Genomic DNA, 23,218 nt, shown 5'->3' with positions numbered 1-23,218 from the left:
ATCTAATCCACAAGCATGAGACAGTTAAAACATTTTCATCAGGGAATTCAATCCTATCAATGTCTCCTGAGGCAGGACTCTCCAACATTGGGATATCAGAGAATATTTCCATGATACTCCCTCTGTTCATAGTGTATTTCGGGAAGGAACCACCTCGACAACTAAGAAATATCAAATGTAACTGAGGAGATTTTTTATTTCCACTACCCGAAGTCATTAAGACCATTTTCTTTGTCTTCGAGTTTGTTTTCTCAATTGCAGCTGGGAGCTGAAATGAAACATTTCTGACATTAGCTTTCTGATCTGCAGTTAATGAGGGGTCAGAATTATAACCACAGGCAGACAATTTCAAGGCAGATTTAAGTGTCTTTTGTTCTATGGTTAGGGCCACTAAGCAATCCCTAATCGAAGATAAGATGTCAGTTTGCACATTTGTCTGTAATGCCGATACTGTTGAAATGTCAGAAAGATTCTTTGTACCTATACCAAGTGCCCCATCTCGGAGTGGCAAGGCAAGTGAACAACCAGCAATTTCAGAACTCTGTGTTAGACTTTTATTCAGGACAAGATTGGTTTTCATCAACGGATGTGACAAAACCGGACTTGGTCGGTGTTGACACATAATCATCCACAGCTTTCCTAAGTTCCGCACAAGTGAGTAAAGATCCTTGGCGATCAGAGTTGTTTTCTATGTCAGGGTTATTTGGGTCTATTAAATGTTCCTCAATAGGTACGTCTGCACACTCATTATCACATCCTTCCACCACCTTAACCAATTCGTCTAATGGAGAGTGATTTAGATCTACCTGAGAGTCCCTCCTTTTGTCATTGATAGATCTTTTTTTCTCCTGTGCCAAATTAGTGTATTTTTTAGTTATGGCATTAGAGGCCAAACTTAGACCACTCGCTGGTTTGGAGAGAGACTTCATAAACTGTTTAGTCTGATCATTTGATACCTTTTTAGATTTTTGATTTTTTGTTTTCTTCACATTTATAATAGGTTCAGATTTTTGTTTCTTAACATTTCTGTCAAAAATCATATAGGCTTCTTTATGTACTTGTGCGATTTCAACAGTGGGAAGTATCTTAACAGAAGATGGTATGCATGATTCATCAATAGATGTTACTATAGGAAGTACTTTGGAAGAGAGCGTCAAAGGTAATTCTTCGATGGATTTCGTAAGCCGCGAGGGCACTGCAGCCGGAACCCTCGGGGGAATCCCTCGAATAATGCCCTCTACAAATGGGACAGCAGTTTTTAAAGTTGGTGCAAGTTTATCGGTTAAGCATTGACTGTATTGAGAACCATATTGATCTGTGACCCTTTTGAGTGAAGATATAATCTCAGGTATTTGATCAAATGCTAACAAAGCAGCTTTTACCGCAAACATCTGCCTCTGAGCCAAGGAGTCAGCAATTTTTGCCAAATAGCATTGTTTTTAAAGTTGTCCAGAATCGAGTTTACTTTGGTATCAAGAACTTCATAGTTTTGCAAGAGATGTTATGGCAATATTCATCATTTCTAACATTATTATTGGAGATTTTTTCAAGAGCGACTCTCTGGTCATAACAGAGTTAGCTCGATCCGGCCTTCTTGGGGTCGGAGGTATAAATGAAATAGAAGTTTCAATTTCAGAAGTACTTTGATTCAGGAATAAGGCAGGAGATTTGGAAAGATCATGACTATCATCCTTGGCCGAGAAGCATGAGTGTGACGAATAAAGATCAATTACAGCATCATCCACTTCATTGATGATACTTGTTGATTTATCCAATATGTTTGGAGCATTGCCTGTGCAGGCATTTTGCAATATCATGGTGTCTGATAAGGAAATATTGCATGGTTGCTCACAACCTTTATTACTGACATTAGAGTCTAATGCTGTGGGGGAGCTCATTAAAGGTTGTTTACTAGCTAAGCATTCTTGATTAACAAGTAAAGGTTGAGCCTCTACGTTTGAGACGCTCAAGTTGGCTAATTCAGGCATTTTCGCCATCAAACGACTCACATGCAATGCTCTGAATCCAAAGTCTCGGATATCACCAGCCAGAGTATTAGAGCAGGTATGTTTCTTCCCAGCTCGTTTATCCGATTGAGGTCCTTTTGTAATAGGGCGAGTTGATTTCGGAGTTAGGAGAGGGCTAACTTTATGCGATGAGTCACATAATGCACGTAGTCGTGATGGACATGGCTTGTCCGTGCGTAGGTTATAGATCTTTCCCCTTTTATCAGTCATGATCAAAAATATGTTAAGAACTATATGAGTAATAAATTATAATGTAAATGCTTGTGCTATTGTTTGTGTGCTGTTCACCAATTCAAGCACAGTAACGGTTTACAACATTACCATGTTACAACTTAATAATTAGAAGAAAACCAGAGATATTTAACACATTAAAACACTTAAAATAGAAAATAAAAGCGTGCAAAGAACAACATAGCCTAAGAAATTCTGCAATTTAAAAAAAAAAGAAAAAAGAATTTGTAATAACACTCCCCATACGCCCCAACGCCGCGGCAAAGCGGGACTTTCATGCGCGCGCGAGCAGAGTTAAATAGGCACGCCCACTAAAGTTGGTTGCAATGCCTAAACAAAAGGAAACAAAGATGTAAGTATCTTTTTACGTCAATATCAGCAGTCTCTATGCTCCTCAGAGTCTTTTGTTCACCTTATGGAGGCTGTAGTTAGGAAAGGACGAAAATATCCAATGAGTCCAACAGTATACAAAGAGCGTACCGCGGCAAAGCGGGGCTTTCAGGGGCTTCCACAGGTGATCATAATACATTAACAGGAGCCACCATGAATACCGGTCTGATGCGCCATGTCTGCAGAAATCCAAGTTTCAGCAAAAAAGTGCTGGAAAACTTCCAATGGTGGAGGACCGACATCCAAAAAAGAAATTCTACCCAACAGTTAGCGAAAACTTAATGAAGATACGTGAATAAGGATTCAGGGCTTAGTCTCAGGAGAGCATGCGTGAGGCCAGAGCCCTCAATAAGTCCAAACAGTATATGACAATTCAATATAGACAGTGTTCTAATACTTTAGGACTTTCAGTATCACACAACACTAATACAAATCTATACAATCAGCATTGGTTTAAACACCAGATCACTTAAGCAAGTAAAGCAAGTTAAATGCAGTAAATGGTGGGAACCAATCACAAGAATAACATCAACACCTGATAAGTCCAAACCTTAATATGAATTGGGCCTTGTGCTCAAACGTAAGTCCAACATAATGTTTCTCACCAGAAGGAGTTTGCTTAGAAAGGATGCAATGGGATAGGGTGGTCATTAGTTTCAAACAATTTAAGAGTTATTCAACAATTTACCAAAGTGAAAGGCAAAGGAACTTGTTCCCAATGTTATCCAATGGAGAACAGGAGGAGGGGGGCCCCGACAGGTACACTGATGCTTACTTACCCCACCCTGAACTTCCGAGATGTCTTTGTGAATTGTCAGGGGGGTCACTGGGAGCTTGATTTTTGGCCGTTTTATTCCACTGAGCGGTATCCAGGAGTTGCAGATTGGAAAATTCTTCTGGCTGAATGGAAATTCAATATGCAACCCCAGTCAGTGAAGAAATTCAGAATCCAATGATGCAGCACTCCTTGGGACACTAAACTGAAGATTGTGACTATTACCGTTTGCAGGCGACAGGCATCCTTCAAGTCATGATCACAGCAGCTGCTCCAGGACCGGTTTCCCTAAAGGGAAAGCTGCAATTTTGGGGGGGTAGGCAACCTGCGGCACAAGCTGGCAGCTACCAACGGTTCAGGCTTCAATTTGGAATGGTGACCGTTCTGGTGAGGTAGCTCACGAGAGAGCTGGTCAGCCAGTGACAATTTTGAAGGCTCTGAATGAATATTAATTAGTCCAAGGACTGAATCACCACTCTGGGTCTTTGGAGATCAGAAAAAGCAGCAGGGTTTCACCAGGCCGGGCACAGGAAGAGATGCTGGGCCACTTAAGGAGTAGTCTTCAGATCTTGAGCAGGTTGCTCTTCGAGGGAACTAATGGTTTCACATTTGCCTCTAAAGCAGACTTTCTGGCACCAAGCAGGTTGACTGGACTAGACGGTTACAGCCCCCTTCCTGGGCCACACCCCCACCCCATACACCCTACAAAAGCAGCAGCTTAACCAGGCAAGTGCATGACCTGATCAGGCAGGAAAAAGGCCAAACTACAATAATGTAAAACAAGTGAAAATCTTGTGACACAGCCATGTTCGGGCAATAGACACGTTTAGTAGCTGTACATGGTAAACGAATGTGCACACAGAAAATATTGCCACAAGGTAAAAAATGTAACTGCTGCCATCAGCTAGTCTAAGTCACATAGAAGTAACCAAAGATCCTCAAAGTAAAGAGATAGGGTAACAATACAGTGTAATGGGGATACATTTCTAAGATGCAGTATGCAACATTAAAAATACAAGAATCAAAAACTGGGGAAATATAGGTTCCCAGTACTGATAGTCCGAAGGACTGATCAGTTTCCCATTGCATATGAGCAAATGGCAAGAGAAGTGCTGCTGAAGGTCAGGGCAGGGCAAAAACAGAGCAAAAGGAATGGGGGTGCCATACGAAACTAAGGAGAAAAAGTTGCAAAAAGAAAAGTTAAGTCGAAAAATGGGCGTCCCATGTAGAAAAGGTCCTGTAGGCCGATGTGAGCCATGGAAAAGAATTGTGAATATTCAACAGTCAGAAAAAGGGGAGTCCCTAAGGAAAAGTGTTTTTAATAGGTTATGAAGGAACTTTCCAAACCATCACTGGAAGCCTGTTAGGTGAGATGTTCACATAACTTAAATGTTCCTGACCTGGGTCAACCCCAGAACTTTTTGCTTTACTAGTGGGATATTTTTCCTTAATACCTCAGTGAGTAGGAACCTTTTTTCACACTCACATAATCTTCGACTCTTTTTGGGTGTCATTTTTAAGACGCTCCATAGTGTATTTTTAAAGTTATCCTCTTTGACAACTTATTGGCAGTAAGTGCCTGTTGCTGGGTTGCCCTAGGGGCTCCCCTTTTAACTTTGTGCTAACCTTGAGTGAACTACAGTTCCAAGGGTAGAAAGGATCTTTGTATCGCCCCAGCCCTCCAAGTAAGGTGGGGTGTGCTGGCTTCACAGAACAACATGTATCCCCTTTCACATTAAAAACAATTGTTAGTGACAAGCTTACATTCAATTGCTGGTGGCAGCGATACCTTGGATTAATTTGGTGCACCTTTACTGCGGCCTGTGTACACAGCTGCAGTAAAGGGACCCAAGGGGGTCCATTTTACCAAAATGGCCCAGTCATCTTTTTTTCGCCATTTTAGTGTTTGTCGTTTGTCCCTTCCCCCACCATCCACGTTGGAAATTCCTTTGTGTGATTTTTGTCTTCGGCAGGAGTTCCTGGACTGCCCGGCCAGGCTCCAATCTGAGTGAGGGAGGAGTCCAAAACTCCCCAGCCCTTTGTTTTATGCCTTGCTTAAAGGGACAAATCCCAGTGGGGGGGCTGGTTGTCCTGATTGGACAACCAGACCACCCCTTGTAAAATGCAGGGAGAGAATGCAGAGGTTGTGTTGTAATTCCCGATAAATACTGCGAATCTGGAAGCTGAGAAAAAGTCGACCACTGGAACAGAAACTGAAGAGGAGGAAGATGAAGGAACCGTGGCTGAAATGATTTCCAGCGACCGGAGAGCCTGCTGTGTAACTGGAACCTTCTGTAGCCCTTCCTTCCAATCGACCTGGGGACTCCGAAAACGACAGCCCCGACCCAGAGCCTGGCGAGAAACACTGGACTCAAGGAGACCTGCATTTTGAGCCATTCCATGTGTTGCTATGACTTTGCTTTGTTACAATACCCTGGGACCTTCAGTTATTGTGTGGTGCACGGTCTTCCGAATACGGAATCTCGCAACTTTGTGGGCATCCTGGTGATCTCTAGAGACACGAATCAAGTCTGAAAAGTCCCCTCACCAGAGTGCTGGACCTTTAAAACGACGAGAATTCAACCGCGATTGTCTTCTTCTTCTGTGCTCCTTGAAAAGCAGCAAATCTGCAGAACCGCATTCAGCTGCGAGGCAAACCTTGCCTAGATCCTTCATTGATCCCTGCTGCAAAGTCCCTTCTGAGGTCTTGTTGACAGTCTCCACAACAAGGAATCCACTGACTGGGTATTTGGCTGCAGAACCTGAAGTTCTCCAACTGCAAAATCTTCAATGCTGAGGTACCGTGTTGGCTTTGGTATGTACTTAACTTAAGCCAGTTAGGATTTCTGTGTAGCTGTGGGTTGTTTTCTGTGATGGGAGGCCTCTCACCCAGTCCCACTGCTAAAATCCTGCTAGGGTGTCTTCTGCAAAGCCCCTGGACCCTCTTCTAACTCTAAAGTGAAGTACTCACTGGTTTGCCCAGTTTTCCTAAGTAACTCTGACTTTCGCTACTAAAGAACCTATTCTCACACTATGTTGGTCACTAGTCTTAGTGACCTCCCCCCCCCTGCAAACTCCTCCCCTCTGCCACTGAGAACACTCATACTCCAAGAATAAGGGAAAGACTTTCAAGGGATTAAGACTTTGGCCTAGAAAAGAAAATGTGTTTAAAAGTTACTTACTTGTAAAGAGCTAGTTGGTAACTAATTCTAAGAGTGAACAGTTACAAAGGTTCTTACCTACCTTGGATGTGTGATGCACTATTCTTAAAAGTATGGTTAACATCTTTTCTTCCTTAGCAACTGTTTTGCCAGTCTAATAGAAAGTAGACGTGAAGGTATATTACTCTACTTTTGGGAAGAGGCACAACCTAATCACAGAAAAGTGTTCGTTTCACCAGATTATTCCTGCAGGGTAATTGTATGAGTGTCCTCCAACTGTTGGTATCACCAGATTAGTCCTTTGAGGATAATTGTACAAGTGTCCCCCAACTGGTTCTTGCTTCCCCCGACTTGCTGATAGTCTGTATTAGGTTGTTGCCTACCTAGAATAACAGTCATTCAGTAAAGTGTGATCTTGGTTTTACTTTCCTCTTCATTGTGAGGTTAAAAAAAAAGTATGTGGGGTTTACTTACCTTGTGTTAGCTGTGTGCTTCCCAAAAATACAAGAGTTACTGCTTACCTCAATCTGGGGTTCCCCGATTTCAACAGCACCTTTATCCTTAGGATTTACTGACCTAGTATAACTTATGACAAAAGTAGTTATCGGTTTTTACTGCACCTAGAATAAGTGTTCCACTATTCACCAAAAGTATATTGTCCAGTTGACCAAGTGATTTGTACGGAGAATCATACAACTGAAGTTTCTACTGCCCTTGCATTACTGAATGTAATAGTAAAAGTAACCATTGGTTTTTACTCCGCAAGAATAGGCTTGACCTATACTGAATGTGTATGAAAAGGTTCTGACTTCCCTAGAACTACCGTTAGGTACTTCAAATAAGGTCTGTATCTGGGTCGGTGTACTCCAGTATAGTGTGTTTTTATACTGTGATTCCATATAATGTTTTAGTGCTTACTTAGCCCTAGATTTATCTGGGCCTACCTGTATTTAAATAAATCCTTTATTTTTACAATACAAAGTGTTTCTTTGGACCATTTGTATTACAATTTCACTTGGACTGATTCTACAGCCCTCTCTCCGTCCTAGGATAAACCTGGCTGCTCCATCTATGCTACCATGAACGTGGTACAGCCATATACTAAGAGTGGAGTCTTGTACTGCCTCGGTTGAATGGTTTTACTAAGTCCTTAGTTGACTTCAGAAAAACTGTCCTAACAAAGCCTATTTCACTTCAGGTTTATCGGGCTTAGCTTACTGTGGAGTGGTTTAGACACATTTTAGCTACCCTGCATCCTATGGGGCTGGGTTTATTCCCATTCAAACACTGCATTTTGTGTGTTCAAACAAACACCAAAAAGAATTGTGACAACATACAGATATTACACAAAGGCCATTATGTAAGAGATGATCCGAAAGTGGACACCTCACAGACAGCCGATTATGCAGATCAAGCTATAAACTTTGTTTTAAAAAAACATCTAGGAAGAAAGACAAAGATCACCATTCTCACTTACATATTGCACAGAGGGGCATCATACCCTCTTTTTATTTGGTCCAATTTGTAATCGTAGCCAATCTTAAATAGTGTTCTCTGGACGATGTTCATTTCTTGAACTTTGCTCATGACATTCTTATAGATGCGATCCATTATTTCCTAATTACAAAAAAAATAAATAATTCAATCATTGAAAGGAGAGCACAACCACAGTGACCAAATGTAGGCTACAAAAGAACTGCTAAAAAAAAAAAAGCTAACGGCTGACAAACGGGAGACGAATTTCCTGAAAAACTACCATTCATGCATATTAAAATCAACGATGATTGGTAAAGTTGTAGAGGACAAGAGGTAAGACATTGCACGCTGTAGTTTAAAATCAAAATGCGATCGAGACATGGTGGTAAGACATCAGACTGCTGAATCCGAGCAAGAGTAAACATACACAACATGTTCAAAAGATACAATTATAAAAAGGACAGGGATTTTTAGGGTATCCAATCACATTGCCACATTAAAGCAGACTGCTGTGGGAAACTGCTCTACTTTGCAAATAATCTATGATAAATCGGATGTCTTGAGCTAGTACTTTTTTTAGGCAGCTAGGAGAATTGAAACACCATCTTCCTCACCTCAAAAATGTTGTGGCTTGAAATGGATAGGGATAGCTTTTGATCCATAGATTGTCGCAAATGGAACGCTGCAAGCGTCATGAGGGGAGGATGACACTTTAAAGGATACATATATGCCTTGGGAATGTCCCTACCCTCATGCCTAGCAGGCATTGGTGGCCCGTATTACAACAGCATCTGCCACTCAGATTTTGCAAGTCACTACTCTGTTGCCAAAGTTCAATCACATTAAACGGATTTGTCTCATGAGACTGACAGGATAACTTTGCTGGGTCTTCTAACATGTGTGTTAATAAACTTGCCCTTGTATTGCTTTTCTGTAGATGCACACCTTTATTGCCCTATTTGATAGCATATGGGATTCAACCATTTAACCTCTGGGGCAGTGCTCAATAAAAACATGTATTTGAGATAGAAAGATCGATCCCATACTGACGGAGACTATTTGTATCAGTTCATGAGCAAGGTTTGCCAGTAACAGATTACCAATAGAGTTTATAATGTAGTTTTGGGTTCATAAGACAGGGATAAATGGAATAAGTATTAAGACTTAGGATTTTGTATAAGGTGCTACACTTAAATGACAGCAAATGGATCCTGTAGAAACCACGTTTCATTGCCGACAAGGGTTGTTGTACAATTGTTAGGATGTGAAATAAAGCAGTTAGAGCTGCGGAGTCCTCTTTTTTAGGGGGCTGTGTGGCGAAGGACTACTATGCATCTATAAGAAAGAGAATACCACAAAGACAGCTACCCGCCTACACACGTGCCAGGTGTGTTTAGCTGCACAACGTGCTACCTTTCATGTCGGTCAATTATTTGCAACAGAAAACAGATATACATATTTTAATTCATGGATACAAAACACTTAGAAACATTTTATATTAAAACAAAGAGACAACAATGCATTTTGTTTACACATAACTATATAACTGTATAACTGTATACTATACTGAAAATCAATTATCTTGACCAGTTGGTTTGAACTGAACACATTCGTCAGGTACTGGTGATGTAGTGAGGTTAGTAAACATAAGGTGACATGTTATTAAATGAAACCTTAATACAATTCACTATCCTTGACTGTCAGTTTTTCTGTCCTTGACTTTGTCGACACCAAAGAGTGTGTTTCTGGGTCCTGGCGAAAGATGGTTAAACAGGGTCAGTAGCTAGTTATTTAATGCCATCAGGCATGTGTCGGAGCCGTCTTCAGGACTTGATTTATATAGATCTCCCAAATTAGAATTTCAGACATAGTTCATTGGTTAATTTCCTTTTCATAGTTTATTTGGCGTGTGAGGCCTTGATTTTAGAACAAATGCGGACAGGATTCATTGGTCTCCACTGTGATTTCTTCTCAGAAATTTGAAAACTCTTAATCCAAGCGAAGATATGCTACGATATAGCTTCATTCGCGGACACACATCACGTATGTGGTGTTTTCCGTATTGTAAATTAGAATTTACATTTGCTGCTTTTCAAGGGGCTTGCTTAATCACAAGCGTTCGTTTCGAGTGGAAGCAACAGCAACAAAGACAAGGACAGAAAAACTGACAAAGCCAAGGATAGTGAATTGTATTAAGGTTTCATTTAATAACATGATGTCACCTTATATGTTTACTAACCTCACTACATCACCAGTACCTGACGAATGTGTTCAGTTCAAACCAACTAGCCAAGATAATTGATTTTCAGTATAGGTTCTTTTATGGAATGTTATGTGTAAACAAAATGCATTGTTGTCTCTCTTTGTTTTAATATAAAATGTTTCTAAGTGTTTTGTATCCATGAATTAAAATATGCATATCTCTATGTTTTCTGTCGCAAATAATTGACCGACATGAAAAGTAGCACGTTGTGCGACTAAACACACCTGGCACGTGTGTAGGTGGGTAGCTGTCTTTGTGGTATTCTCTTTGTTTTAACAATTGTTAGGATGGACATTGCTGTGCTGGTTTAATTGGATTAATTTCACTATTGTTGATTAGTTGAACAGCGTCAGTCCAAAGTCTCACAAGCCAAATGTAGAAGCCACTGGCCATCCGAGAGATCCCAACCCTCTGTAATTAACCCAATTAGTAAGCATGTGAACAGAAAAATATTAATACTGAATTATAAAGTCCATTTTACACATGGAAAGTAACAATCATCAACACCCCACAGGGTCTAGAACGAACACAGTAAAAGACGTTTGAAATGAGAGCTCCTAACCTCCTTGATAGACAGTCTAAGTGAACTTTACCAATATCACCTCTTGACTCTTCTGTGCGTAATAAAAAAGGAAACATGGCCTGGTTAGTAACTTTCCTTCCATTTACATCAATGGAACCTCCAGCCTTTTGGTTTAGGTCTTGAAATTGTGCCTGACTTTGGTAGCATGCAAGGTCTTTTTAGCTTTGCTTACCCGCTAGACTCCATTTTGGGGTCACTGGCCAGCCCTAAGGTTACTAATGCAGGGGGATATTTCATTTTTCCTGTGTTTTTTGAGCAGACCACCTTACAATGGAGTGTTACAGGGGTACTTCACATCCTCTTGTGGAAATGGCATGCATTACTCACTAACTATTTCTGGTGCTTGAATCTGCTTATATTTAGATGATGTGCATATAGTCCAACCTCTAGTGGCAATCGCAGAGTATTGCATTTTTTTTCAAAAATCGAAAAGGGAATTCAACATGGGCGTGTCCAACACTATCCCCAACGTCACGTGTAGCTTACCGAAGGTCCTTTGCACGTTGAGGTCCCCCTGGTTGCTTTAGTTTTTCCAGGAGGTAGCCTGAAGGGAATGTTTGATTACAGAAGGTGCAAGATGTCCATGTTCCTTCAACTACAAAAGAGGAAGTGTGGGTGCATGTGAATCTATGCAGATACAAGCACAATCAATAGGAATACGGCGAGTAATGTATGTCATTTCCAGGAAAAAAGAAAAAAGTGAGTAGTGCATCTTCCGATGCTTGTTAATCTGCTTAGAAACAGATGTGCATAGACTAGCGAGCAGTACAAGGAAATGGTAGTGGGATGGGTGAAGACAGGCAGCAAGGAGATGTCTTTGCACCGCCTGACACACCTGAGACTCAGTCTTGGTGTGCATCTAAGCAGTAATGTTGAGTGAAGGTGTGCACAGAACTCCAGGTAGCTCCTTTGCAAATAGAATCAAGAGGAACATTTGCAATGATTCCTATAGTAGATCCTGTGCCTCGAGTAGAATGTGCTCTAGGTGTAAAGGGTAAATCTCTTAGCAATAGTGTAACACATTTGGATGCATTTAACAATCCATCTAGACGAGAGAGTGCCGACTTAACCTTCTATACCAGCGGCAAGAGAGACAAAGAATTGGTCAGACTTTGTGGTTTTGTCTCATCACAGTAATACGCCACTGCTCTCCTAACATGTATGGAGGCTTCTTTCAGCATATTTAGTGCGATTCTGAAAGGAGAAATACGTTACTTACCGGTAACTCCTATTCTCCAGCATTGGTATCTTTCATAGCTTCACATGCTGTGAATAGATTACAAATCAGAACAACAATAGCCGAGGGGGAGGCAAGCTCCCAGCATCACTTAAAACTTGATACTTACCCACCTCAAGCAAAAAGGTTCTGCAGAACCAATTGGCCGACTCTAGATTCCTCTCAAAGAATTTAACAGTAGAACCTGGTGAACATAAGCACAAATCTCTAGGTGGCTGTACGGCAGACAGAATTCGAGAGAAAAGCTGTGGTTGCAGCCACTGCTCTGGTAGAATGAGCCCAGGCCAAGTCTGCCGGTTTGCTGATGGCAGAATGAGATGCAGGTAGCAATCCATCTTGAAATGGAGGACTTGGAGCACCTTCCCAGGAATAGAAGGTCCAAATGTAACAACTGATCCAGTGAGGCAAGATTTAGTACGTGCCATGTAGTACTTGAGGGCTCACACCACATCCAGAAATGTGCAGAGTACGTTCTGCTGGAGACATGGGTGTGCCAAATACAGGCAAAATGAACTGCTGGTTTAGGTGGAAAGCAGATGGCACCTTCGGCACAAATGTGTTGGTACACAGAACCGCCTTGTCCTTATGAAACGGTAGATAGAGCTTTTATAGAAAACACCTGCATTTCACTCCCTCATCTGGCTGAAGTTATGGCCACCAACAATGCAGTTTTCCAAGAAAGGTGTTCAATAGATGCTTGGTGCATGGGCTCGAAGGGTGGCTTCATGAATCGAGTGTAGCACATTGAGCTCCCACGCTGGCGCCGGGCCGGTGGAAGAGACCGGAAGAGCCCCTGTACAAACTACACCAGACGGTGAGACCACAGGGAAAGCAAACCTGCCACACAGTTGTGGCTAGAGATTACCGCTAGGTGCTCCTTTAAGGAGGCATGCGTTAACCCAGATTAAGCCAGAGACAGTAGATACGGCAACAGCTCCTCTGGTCGGATGGTTTGAGGTTGGAGTTGCTGGCTTTTGCACCACACTCGAAATGCTACAAGAGCAGATCGAAACCTTTTTCAAGGTGGCCAGGGCTCTAGCCTTGGCCAGGACAACTTGGCAGTCTTGCGGAAGGGGCAGTGCCCTGAACTCCAGATTGAGAGAGGCCGGATCGTAGTGCAGTACTGCTCTTGGATTCCTGGACAGGAGCGATTGGTGAGGAAGCAGCTTGATCAGTGGGGCCGATGAGGGCAAGGATGTCCGAGTACCAAAACTGTCTCAGCCACGCAGGGGCAAGCAAGATCAGTTTGCACTGATAGTCTGAAGGGGTGGAGGACTCTAGGCCCCAGAGGCAAGGGGTGGTGGTTGCCTAAAGAAATTACCCCTCCCATGGAATTGCAAAGGTGTCCCTCAAGCTTTCAGGATGGGGGAAGCGGTCTATCTCCGGAGTGCCCCACATCTGAAACAGGTGTAGCTTGTCATTGTGCAGTTCCCACTAGTGGCAGGAGCGCAACTCCCTGCTGAGGGAGTCCGCCAGAGTGTTCTGAAGCCCTGGTAGATCGAGGGAAATGAGAAACATGCCCTGCTGTCTGGCCCAGTGCCTTAGAGCTTGGAAAGCTGTGGGGACTTTGTTCCTCCCTCCGCAGATATAAAACAGGTGTCATGTTGGTGTAAATGCGCACCACCTTCCCCTTCAGGAGGGAGCTAAAGAACAGCAGGGCCAAGAAAATTGCTCGTAGCACTAGCAGATTGATATGCTGGCTCTTTTTCTCTTCCTACCAAAGGCCTCTGGTGTGTTGGTCTCGCCAATGGGAGCCCCAACCATCCAGTGAAGCATCGTCGTGATAGTCATCTAATGTTCCAGCATTCTGAAGGGGCGCCTTGCACCAGGTTTTCCCTTACCGACCACCAGCAAAGGCTTTGTTTGCCCAGCAGGCAGAAGAAATTCTGAACCGGCATCATGTGTAATCGGCAGTTAGAGACTATTGGGATGCATAACATCCCCAGCAGGGATTTGAAGTTGCAGATTGTTGTCACTCAGGCACTGCTGATGTAGCACATCTTGTGTAAAAGACCAGTCACCCGTTCATACGAGGGACTGGCGGTGCAGGTCCGAGTGTAGTGTTAGCCTGAGATAGAGTGCCTGTTGCGATGGAACCCGGCAGGACATTGGGAAGTTGATGGAAAACCCCAGTTGCTGTAGACCTCAAATGGCGATAGCAGGGCCCTCACTAACCAGTCACCTAGGCAGATGTGGGCACCCCTCTGCTGCAGGTGAGCCCCCACTGCTGCAAGGCATTCGGTAAACACTTGCAGAGCAGACCGCAGGCCAAATGCAAGGGCTTTGAACTGGTAATGTACTCCCAACACCACGAAGCGTAGGTGTCACTGGTGAGAGGCGAATAGGGATGTGGAAGTAGGTGCCCTCGAGGTCAAAGATACAAAAAAAAAAAAACTCCTTGTTGAAGCTGCCACCACAACTGCAGTAGCTTCACCATGCGGAATGTTTGTAGCGGGCGTAAAATCCTGTGCCCTGCTCGTTTCGCAGAACCTTCTCCACTGAGCCTTTCCGCTGCAGAGCCTGCACTCCCTGAAGCAAGGCGTCTTAGTCTTTCTGGATTGTGCTTTGGAGGAATGTTGGTGGATAGTCAATGAATTCCAGTGAGTGGCCCTGCTGGAGGAGGGCTGGCACCCATTCATCAGATGTGATAGTGGCCATTCGTCGACTAATTTTGACAGGTGTCCTCCCACTGGGGTGCTGAAGTGGAAGGGCCTGGGCTGGCCATGTCTGCTTGCCGGACGGGCACCTTGATTGGGCCGAGCCACGGCGTCGCTGTGAACCCCTGTAAGACTGGAATAGTTTCCTGTATTGGTCCCCATATGAATACAGGGTCTTGTAAGAGGAGGAAAACTGGTGCGGTTATCCCGCAAATTCCTGCCATAATGACCTTTTTCTGAACAAAAGGACTAGGGCCTTTGCTGCAGTGTGCCCATGGAGAGAGTGGTTTCCGTGTCTGTTTTTATGTACCGCAGGGCCTCGTCCACCTTTTTCCAAAGAGGGCAGATCCAGCTAAGGGCACATCTACAACCCTAGACTGGACGTCTGGTTGAAAATCTGTAGCCTTGAGCCAACCCTGCTGGCGCAGGACCACTGTTCCCCAACTGGCGGAAAACAGTGCCTGCGATATCGACAGACCATGATGGCGTGGCCGGTAGCCAACTCGCCTTCATGGAAGATGCCCAAGGCTTCTTCCGGTCTGGCAGGAACTCCAGCAAGTGACCCAACTTGTAAGACAGCTCGATCGTAACGTGCAAGTATGGCTATTGCATTTGCCGCCCTGATAGTGGCTGCAGAGGTGATAATTCTTACCAAAGGTGTCAAGCGTGTTAGGTAAGAATTGGTGCAGTAACCCTGTGGAGACTATAAAACCCTCGTCACCTTGGTATTATGAAATCCACCTATTGGTATAGGTCTGTACTACACAAGTTGGTAGTGTGACTGAGCAGCCAGACTTCGCCCAAGCGGGGTAAATGTGAGCTGCAGCAATGAAATCCACCAATACAAGTAGCCAAGTAACACTTCCACTCAAGGTTTAGTTAAAATAATTATTGAACAGTTATTTTTAAATAAGCATTCTTTATAAAGAGCAATATACAATAGTCAAAGTACACTTCAAAATACTTTCCAGAATCAATACAAAGCAAGTAGATACTCTTTAGAGATGCTTCATACACACTACCTACACCCTGAGGTGACTTCCCTAACTAGGACAGTAATGGCATTTATATATCACTTGTACACTTGGTAGATTGAGGTTGGCAGAAAGGAAAGGCTAGAGGAAGGAAAAAAGCAGGCTCTAGGAGCATGTGAGCAGTTTAAATCTTCCAATGAAGTCTAGATAAACACCTTTCCCAGCAATATTAGTTTAAAACCAATGCATCACCTATGAGGGACAGTAAGAATCAAAGTCAATGGAATAGATGAGTCTGCAGGGAGCCAGGACAGCCAAAGTCAATTGAAGATGTCTATGGAGCTGAGGCACTTAGCTAGTAAATGTCTTGCAAAGTTAGAGTGTTTGTTGAAGAAAAATCACTGTAGGGTCACAAGCTGTTGCACATGTAAAAGGATAGAGCTGAAATCAACTCTAGAAAAGTAGTTACTCCATTCTCAACTGAGAAGAGCAAGCTACAGACAGAGGTAAGTACCCCAAGTCCGAACAGTACCTTTGGTTAGAAGAGGGTCAGGCTAGCCGTCTGGTTGCAGCGATGCAGATCCTGTGTTCCTGGGCCTCAGTCGTGGGGATGTCTGAGGACTCCTGCGGCAGCAATTAGATGGTCGGCGGCAGCTATGAGCTCTTTTCGGATCAGCGGCACTTCACGGTTTCAGCGCTCAGTAAACAGCACCACCGCATATCTTGGACACCGGTTGGGCTTCCTTCACTCCTTGAGACCTGCACTCTGGTGAGGGGACTCTAGCACTGGTCGTACTGCTTATGGAGGGTCTGGGGAGACCCCTTGCACTCAGTTGTCAGTACAGTATCACTGAAAAATCCTTTGGATTCCTCTTGAGGTTTAAATACCTTTTCTTGGGTGAACTACCATTCCCAAGAATAGTAAAGTGAAATTGATCTCAATTACCTTGCTAATTTCGTAGGTCCAGTACACACCATCTTATGTGGAGTGCTGGGGGTTACTTAGTAGCCCCTTATCCAACTTTTCTCGTGTAACATTTTTTGTTACCCTCATTACTTTAAATGGCTGGTGGCAGAGGTTTAATTTTTACTACCATCATGCTTTTCTACTGCAGGCTGAATCCTCAGCTGCAGTACAGCACCCATGGCTGTCCATTATATCAAAATGGCCTGTCTCCTTTTTTTCACCATTTTCTGTTTGTGAGTTCTTTCTTGGCTTTTACTCTGTGCGTTGACAGATGAGCCCTTTGTGTGTTTTTGCCTTTTGCAGGCTTCAACCCTGAAACCCCCACCCCTTGGTCCAGTGTGTCTGGAAGGACAGGATGTGAGGGAGGGTCCCGAAAACTACCCTGTCCTTTGTCTCTAGGAGTGCCTGAACGAAACCAGTCACATTTGGCCGGCTGGCTGTTGTGAAAGGACAGCCACCATGCTGTGTGATTGACAGCCTAGGCTGTGCATGAATTGGAAAACTTGCTTAAAAAGGAAGGAGTTTTGGGATGAGTCGGAGTCAACCAATGGAAGAAACATCAGAAGAAACCATGAAGAGAAGCCTGCTGCAACCTCCTAGACCTTGAATTGCCCAGTGAAGCCCTGCTGCTGTGTGGAGCTCCTTTTTCACCTTGACAGAGAAGCTCCGGAAGGGACCTCCCTTGGGTTAGTGGGACCAACTAACCCAGAGATGAACTCCACTTTCGCGCAAACCCAGACAGTGCATCTCCGTTGCTGCGGAAGCCCAATGCCAGGGGTCGAGTGTCCATAACAGTGAAACGTCTGCCGCGGAACAAATCTGGCTACAAGCTCCAGGAGCCTCCCAAGGACACTCCAGGCGTAGGATATCCAGATCCAGCGTCCCCTCACCAGAGTCCCGGACCGAAGGAGCAAGGAAAGTCCAACCGGGGACCTAAGTTATGCATCAGTACTGTTTGGGAAGCGCTGAGACCGTGAAGTGCCGCTGAAACGAAGAAAGCCTGTAGCTGCTGACACCCATACTGAAGTGTTAGGCAAGATTGTATGCAGTACCCTTTGGGTGCACTACAACAACCCTGACCTCCTGGCAATATGAACCCAACCTTTGGTACAAGTCTGTACTACACAGGTTGGTAGTGTGTTGAGCAGCCAAGCTTATCTCAAGAGGGGTCAATGTGAGCTGTAGGTGAATTACAGTGACAAGTATTCAAATAAACTTACACACAAAGATTCTTTATTAAACAATTATTCATGATGCCAGGAAAAGGACTCCCATCACTCGGACGCAGAATGGGGAGGAGGGCAATGGGCCAAAGGAGTGTCATTGCTTTTGCATTACTGTCCTGGCCGAACTTTCTCACATCAAAACTATGCTATTTTCCCAGATTTAGGTTGTGGGTAAAAGTGAAATAACAGGGAATCCTCAACCAACCAGTTGGAAGCATCATGAACCCAGGACTAGGCTAATGACCAAAGGGCTAATGGTCTTTCTTCGCAAGAACCCCATAACAACCCCCCCCAGCCAAACCAGGATGGCTATAGGTGTCAGGTTCCCACATTATGTTCATCACATTTGCAAGGGCCTTAGGAAATTAGGGCGTTTTAGGCATTCTTTCTGGAGAACTAGTTCTAGGTAGAGTCTGGTTTTAGTGTAGCAGTTTACAGATTAAGTTTGTTTATTTTTCCTTAACTGTTCGTCATTCAGAAAGATGTAATTCTCCCAAGCCAAGATGGTGGAACCACCTTCCAACAGTGATTGGTTCAGACTTGTGAAGTCAGCTTTATGTTGTCACTTAGAATGTTCAGTATAATTCTAAACTACCTTTCATTAAAGTATTCATCTGAGTAGGTCATATATTTGTTAGCTCCAGTTAAATAAAGTGTAAAGTTATCATTTAAAGGGTGTAGAACTCTGTTTAGTTCGAGCCCAATCTTAGTATTTTTAGTCAAGAAAGAAGTTAAGTCTGTAGTTGAAGATTAGCCTGAGAGAACCAGTTTGCTGAGCAGCAGAATTGCCTTGTCCAATGAACATGGACTAAGGTAAGTTAACTTCTGTATATAAAATGTACTTGTTTAATTGAACTGAAATATTTATCTAAAGACTTGGAACAGTGTATTTAGTCTATTAGAATTGAAAAGGGTACCGTAATATTCTTATGAGGAAACAAAGTTCAAAATACAGGAAGAAAATTTTGCAATTCTATTTTTGCGTGTAATTAAATTTTTGTTACCAACTAGGCGTGCGGATCGTAATCGCCGTGTTTTTAACATCTTTCCATTAACTTACTAACCGTAGATCTTCGTTCGTATTGATAGCGAGCTTACGGCGCGTATTACTGTGTATCTATGATCGCGCGTTAGCGAAAAGGACCTTACGCCTTCACATGTGCGTCGCGGCCATTTTGGATTTACTTATTTCCTCGTTTTCCTGCGTAGCGCTTCGTAACAAAAGGCATTGAGCAAGAGACTTTTTGTGAAAAACGCAGTGTTTTTTGGGGGAATTTAAATATTCATGCTGATATTATAAAGAGACTTCAGAAGTTACAAGAGGTAATCTTTTGAATAGACAGAATATTTTTAAAAAGATTACACAAGTTTATATTCCAAAAGCAATAGTAACAGCAATATTTTTGGGGCATCATTTTAAGAGGACATCTTGAAGCTAGAGAAAGAGAAGAAAACAAAATTGAACAGAAAGTTTGTTTTAAAGTATCAACAGTCAGCAGTAGAATTAATTCAGCAGCAGCCTAAAGGCTAATCAAGCTTAGGCAACAGGTAACAAGAGAAGTAGTCACAGTAAATAGATTATAGTCAGAAAGTGAGATTGAAAATTATTTTAAAAAAATGTACTTTCGTTTTAGGACCTCTACTGAGCAAACCATTCCAGTGAAGCAAGACTGCAATCCAAGCAGTAAAAGTTCGAGTTTGTTATTTTCTCCATTGCCCTTGGGTTTGCCTGTCCAATAGTTTTATAGTAACAGGATTGTTGGGCTGGCAGGCTTAGGGGGTCTGGAGGGCCAGCTTGACTCCTGCAGGATCCTACAGCTACAGTAGGTCTCACAATGGCAATGTAGATCGGCCCATGAATGCAAATATTGATAGCAGAAAAGGGCCATTGTGTAATATCGAACCTAAGGAGAATGTGGTTCCTGTTACCTCGCACCTAATAAAGCAAAGTTTCCAGTATGAGGGCAGGCAGGGCCTTGTTCTCCCCGCAACCAACCTCCCCCGCCTCCAGTTTGAAACCAAGGAAAGACACGGTAAATGCCATTCTGAGTATACTTTAGAATACTAAAGTTCCAACTCAGTCTTCCCCAGAGAAACGCATGGATTAGCCCTTGCTGCTCAAAGCAACAGTATCTGCTAATAAAAGGGGAACCCCAGGGTTCCTCTAGTGGATAGTTGGTCAGCTACTAAAGACCTATAAGGGTGCATTGCAGGACCATTGGTTTGTGAGAACAGGCCAACGGGGCAGGGAGCTTGAGAAACAAATGGGTGCATCACTTACCCGAATCTTGTTTATGCAAATAAAGGTTGCTGCATAGGTCCTCTAAAAAGCTTTTCCTAGCATTGAAGGGCACACTAACCAGGTGTGGTACAGGCCTACAACTGTATAGGATATCAAGTTTAGGGTGAAGTTATAGCCGACAAAGCCAAGGAGCGCAAAAATAAAATAGTACAAAAAAGGCAGTTTCCACAAACTTTGCTATCTCTCCAATCAATTCACCATAAAGAAAGACATGAGATTGGGCCGCAAGTGAGCCTGCATGTACACCGGTGCTGGTCTATGCACAAATGTTCTTCTCCTATCCCTGTTAGTGTGGATCTCCAATCAGTTCGGAGAAAGACAAAATGTAGGAGTGAGAATTTACAAGTGAACAGTCATACCAGGAAAATCATTTAATTGATTACTTACTGGAACAGCAGCCATTAAAGTTGGTTTTAAGACACTGCAATCGCCCTTGCTGCCTTTCTTTATTTTACTTGACTGCAAGAAAGTAAACGTACAAGTTTTAAATACATTAGGAGCGAATGTATATAAAATCATTCCACTAGAGCAGTTCACACTGTTTTATAATGAGCCAAAATTGCAAAGCAAACACTTCAAGGCATATGAAGGAGAGCTGGGGAGGGGTCTTTGTCCACAATGCAAAAATATTCCTGAGAGGGAATACTAAATTTAAGTGACAAACAACTGGGAGTAAAAACAATTCAATTGGGCAGGGGGATACGACCTAAGGCAGGATACACTAAACTAAGACTAACACTAAAGAAATAGTTTCCTTTGACTTTTTTTCACTTGGTTATAAAACAGTCCATTGACAACTTATGTAGGGCACCGCTGTATGGGGAAGGTAGTCCTAGCAGTCGAGTACAGAACAAAAAAACCATGCATTTGTGAAGTGTAAGGAATACATGGTCTCTCACGTACGACACCGACACAAGGGATACAATTTCAAAACCTTTATTAGATTCATGGGGTTTGGGAAAAAACTACTTTGCCCTATAGCTATAATGGGAGTAGTCTCTACCATCAAATAAAGAAAACCGTCTTAGTTTGGCCAATCAAAATGGCTTATACTAACAAAACCGAATGCCTGCCCCATCTTAAGCAAAAAGTGTGTAAAGAGAAATATGTATACAAAGGAAAGTGTTCAAAGAATCAAGATTGCAGTGTCAGCTCTACTTCCCACGTTGCACAGCACGTGGCTTAGGTTATCAAGAAGCAGTTCAAAACGTGGGTCGAGGCGCGCTTAGCATTCCATGTTAAAGTCGCTGGTTTTCCAGTTCAAAGTTTCCACAGTTCAATAAAATGTTTAGGTCTCACTGTCTGGTTCAAACCTCTCAAGGCAAAAGGTATCCGATTCAACGTAGAGATCCCTCAGCTGGGCTCGGAACGAGCAATCACAGCACTTGCAGAGGGGGTTCCCTTCACCAAGCTTTATTCACATTAGTTAGGGGTTCCCTTCCCCCCCAACTTATTTCACATTCCAGGTCTCCCTCAGTCAGGCTCAGACCTTTCGATGTCGAAGACATTTGAATGTGCAAAGCTTTTACTATGGACCACTTGACTTTCACTTCCACTTTCGTTTTCTTTGCCCAGAGCCTCGTGAAAAAGTTCAAAGCAATCTGTCTCTTCAAGCATTCACCTTTTCACTTCCCTTTTACCAGGGTTAATCTGGACCATTATGCATTTCAGAGTTCATTAACTTTGCGTCTTCAATTCAGAAGTCAAGGCTAGTACCACAGCCGTGGCCTCGCCCCCCCCCTTCCCCCCGCAACTCGGTCGTTCACGCGGGAGGGTCAGTGGCGTCCTTGAAACACAATGCAGCCACGTCTGGATTTGGCGCTCTCCTGGTTTTCCGAAGGCAACAACCTACTACAGGGAACTTCAGGGTTTCCCAACCCTTCGCTCTGGTACCTCGATCAGTCGTTCTTCTCCGGTGGGTTTGCCTTTGCACCAGTTCTGCTCCTTCTCGTGTTCCACCCTGCTCTAATTCTCATGGGTCTCCCTCAGTCAGGCTCTGACCCCTCCTTTTAGCTTCTCACCAAGTCGGGCTCGAACCCACAAAAAAAAAAATATATATATATATATATATCATCAAGTTCCATAATACACAAGTCCATTTCGCCCCCCACTTAGCCAGCTCCCCCAAAACTGCATTCTGCAGGTTCTGGGAGTTGAGGGGTTTCAAATGGGGCTTTTCTGGGGTAAGAGTGGTGTCCCATCTACCCCTCAGCGGTCTTGGTTTCAATGTTACACCCAGGAAGAGCCTTGGCTTGGATACTGCCAGATAGCTCCAGGTGCCTCGGTCTTGCTGCCTGGAAGCACAACTCTTGGCACACTACAGCCCTCCTGCACTCACAGGCCCAGCGACTTGTCAGCCTGTCAATCCTTGTCAAGGTTCCTTCCCAGGGTTCCATCAACTTCTCCTTGGCTCTTCTGGACAGCACGATATGTTCAACCTTACCAGGTCGCCCAGAGTGTGCCTGTGTGCTCTGCCTTTTATACGGCCTTGGAAGTTTAACAGATTTCAGGTGGGAATGATTGTAAAGCGAGGCCTGACCTCACTAACAGGACAACATGAAGACTGCCCATAGGAACTCATGGTACATTGGTTCCTATGGGTAATCTTGGTGCTCTTATTTGCCTCTTCCGCATCCCAGTGGTTTTAGGAAAAAAGTGTGGTGGGATTATAGAAGTTGTTTTTCTTGAGGGCTCCTGGAAAAATCATGTGTGTTTTTGTCAGGGCGAAGGGGGTAAATAGGATGGTGGGTAAATGTAGTGTTGTGGACAAATGGGTTCTTGGCAATATCCCATAATGCAGAGGGGATGTCGGATAAGGATGTACTGGCTGTGGGGGAGGGGAGGGAAATACTGTGTCTCGCCCAAGGGTGTTCCACAGTCTCCAAGGGTCCCCTTCCCGGGTGATCTGCCCCCAGGGTTGGGGCCCAAGAGCGATGGCCCTTCCCTTGC

The 23,218-nt window shown here is 43.6% G+C and overlaps 1 protein-coding gene across 6 annotated transcripts in view; it reads right to left on the bottom strand.

Annotated features, from left to right (window-relative positions):
* Positions 1 to 23,218, bottom strand: part of ACSL4 (acyl-CoA synthetase long chain family member 4) — a 492,223-nt gene that overhangs the window by 242,277 nt on the left and 226,728 nt on the right. For all 6 annotated transcript variants that reach the window (XM_069612616.1, XM_069612617.1, XM_069612619.1 and 3 more), the window contains exons 9-10: positions 20,657 to 20,728; positions 8,062 to 8,201 (exon numbers count right to left, since the gene is read on the bottom strand). In XM_069612616.1, coding sequence (XP_069468717.1) covers positions 8,062 to 8,201; positions 20,657 to 20,728 — 212 coding nt within the window. The remainder of the gene's footprint in view (positions 1 to 8,061; positions 8,202 to 20,656; positions 20,729 to 23,218) is intronic.

The sequence above is a fragment of the Ambystoma mexicanum genome, chromosome 5p (assembly GCF_040938575.1).
Source record: "Ambystoma mexicanum isolate Mex_15411 chromosome 5p, UKY_AmexF1_1, whole genome shotgun sequence".
NCBI lineage: Eukaryota > Metazoa > Chordata > Amphibia > Caudata > Ambystomatidae > Ambystoma > Ambystoma mexicanum.
The sequence above is the reverse complement of the archived record's forward strand: the minus strand, read 5'-3'. Positions and strand labels throughout refer to the sequence as shown.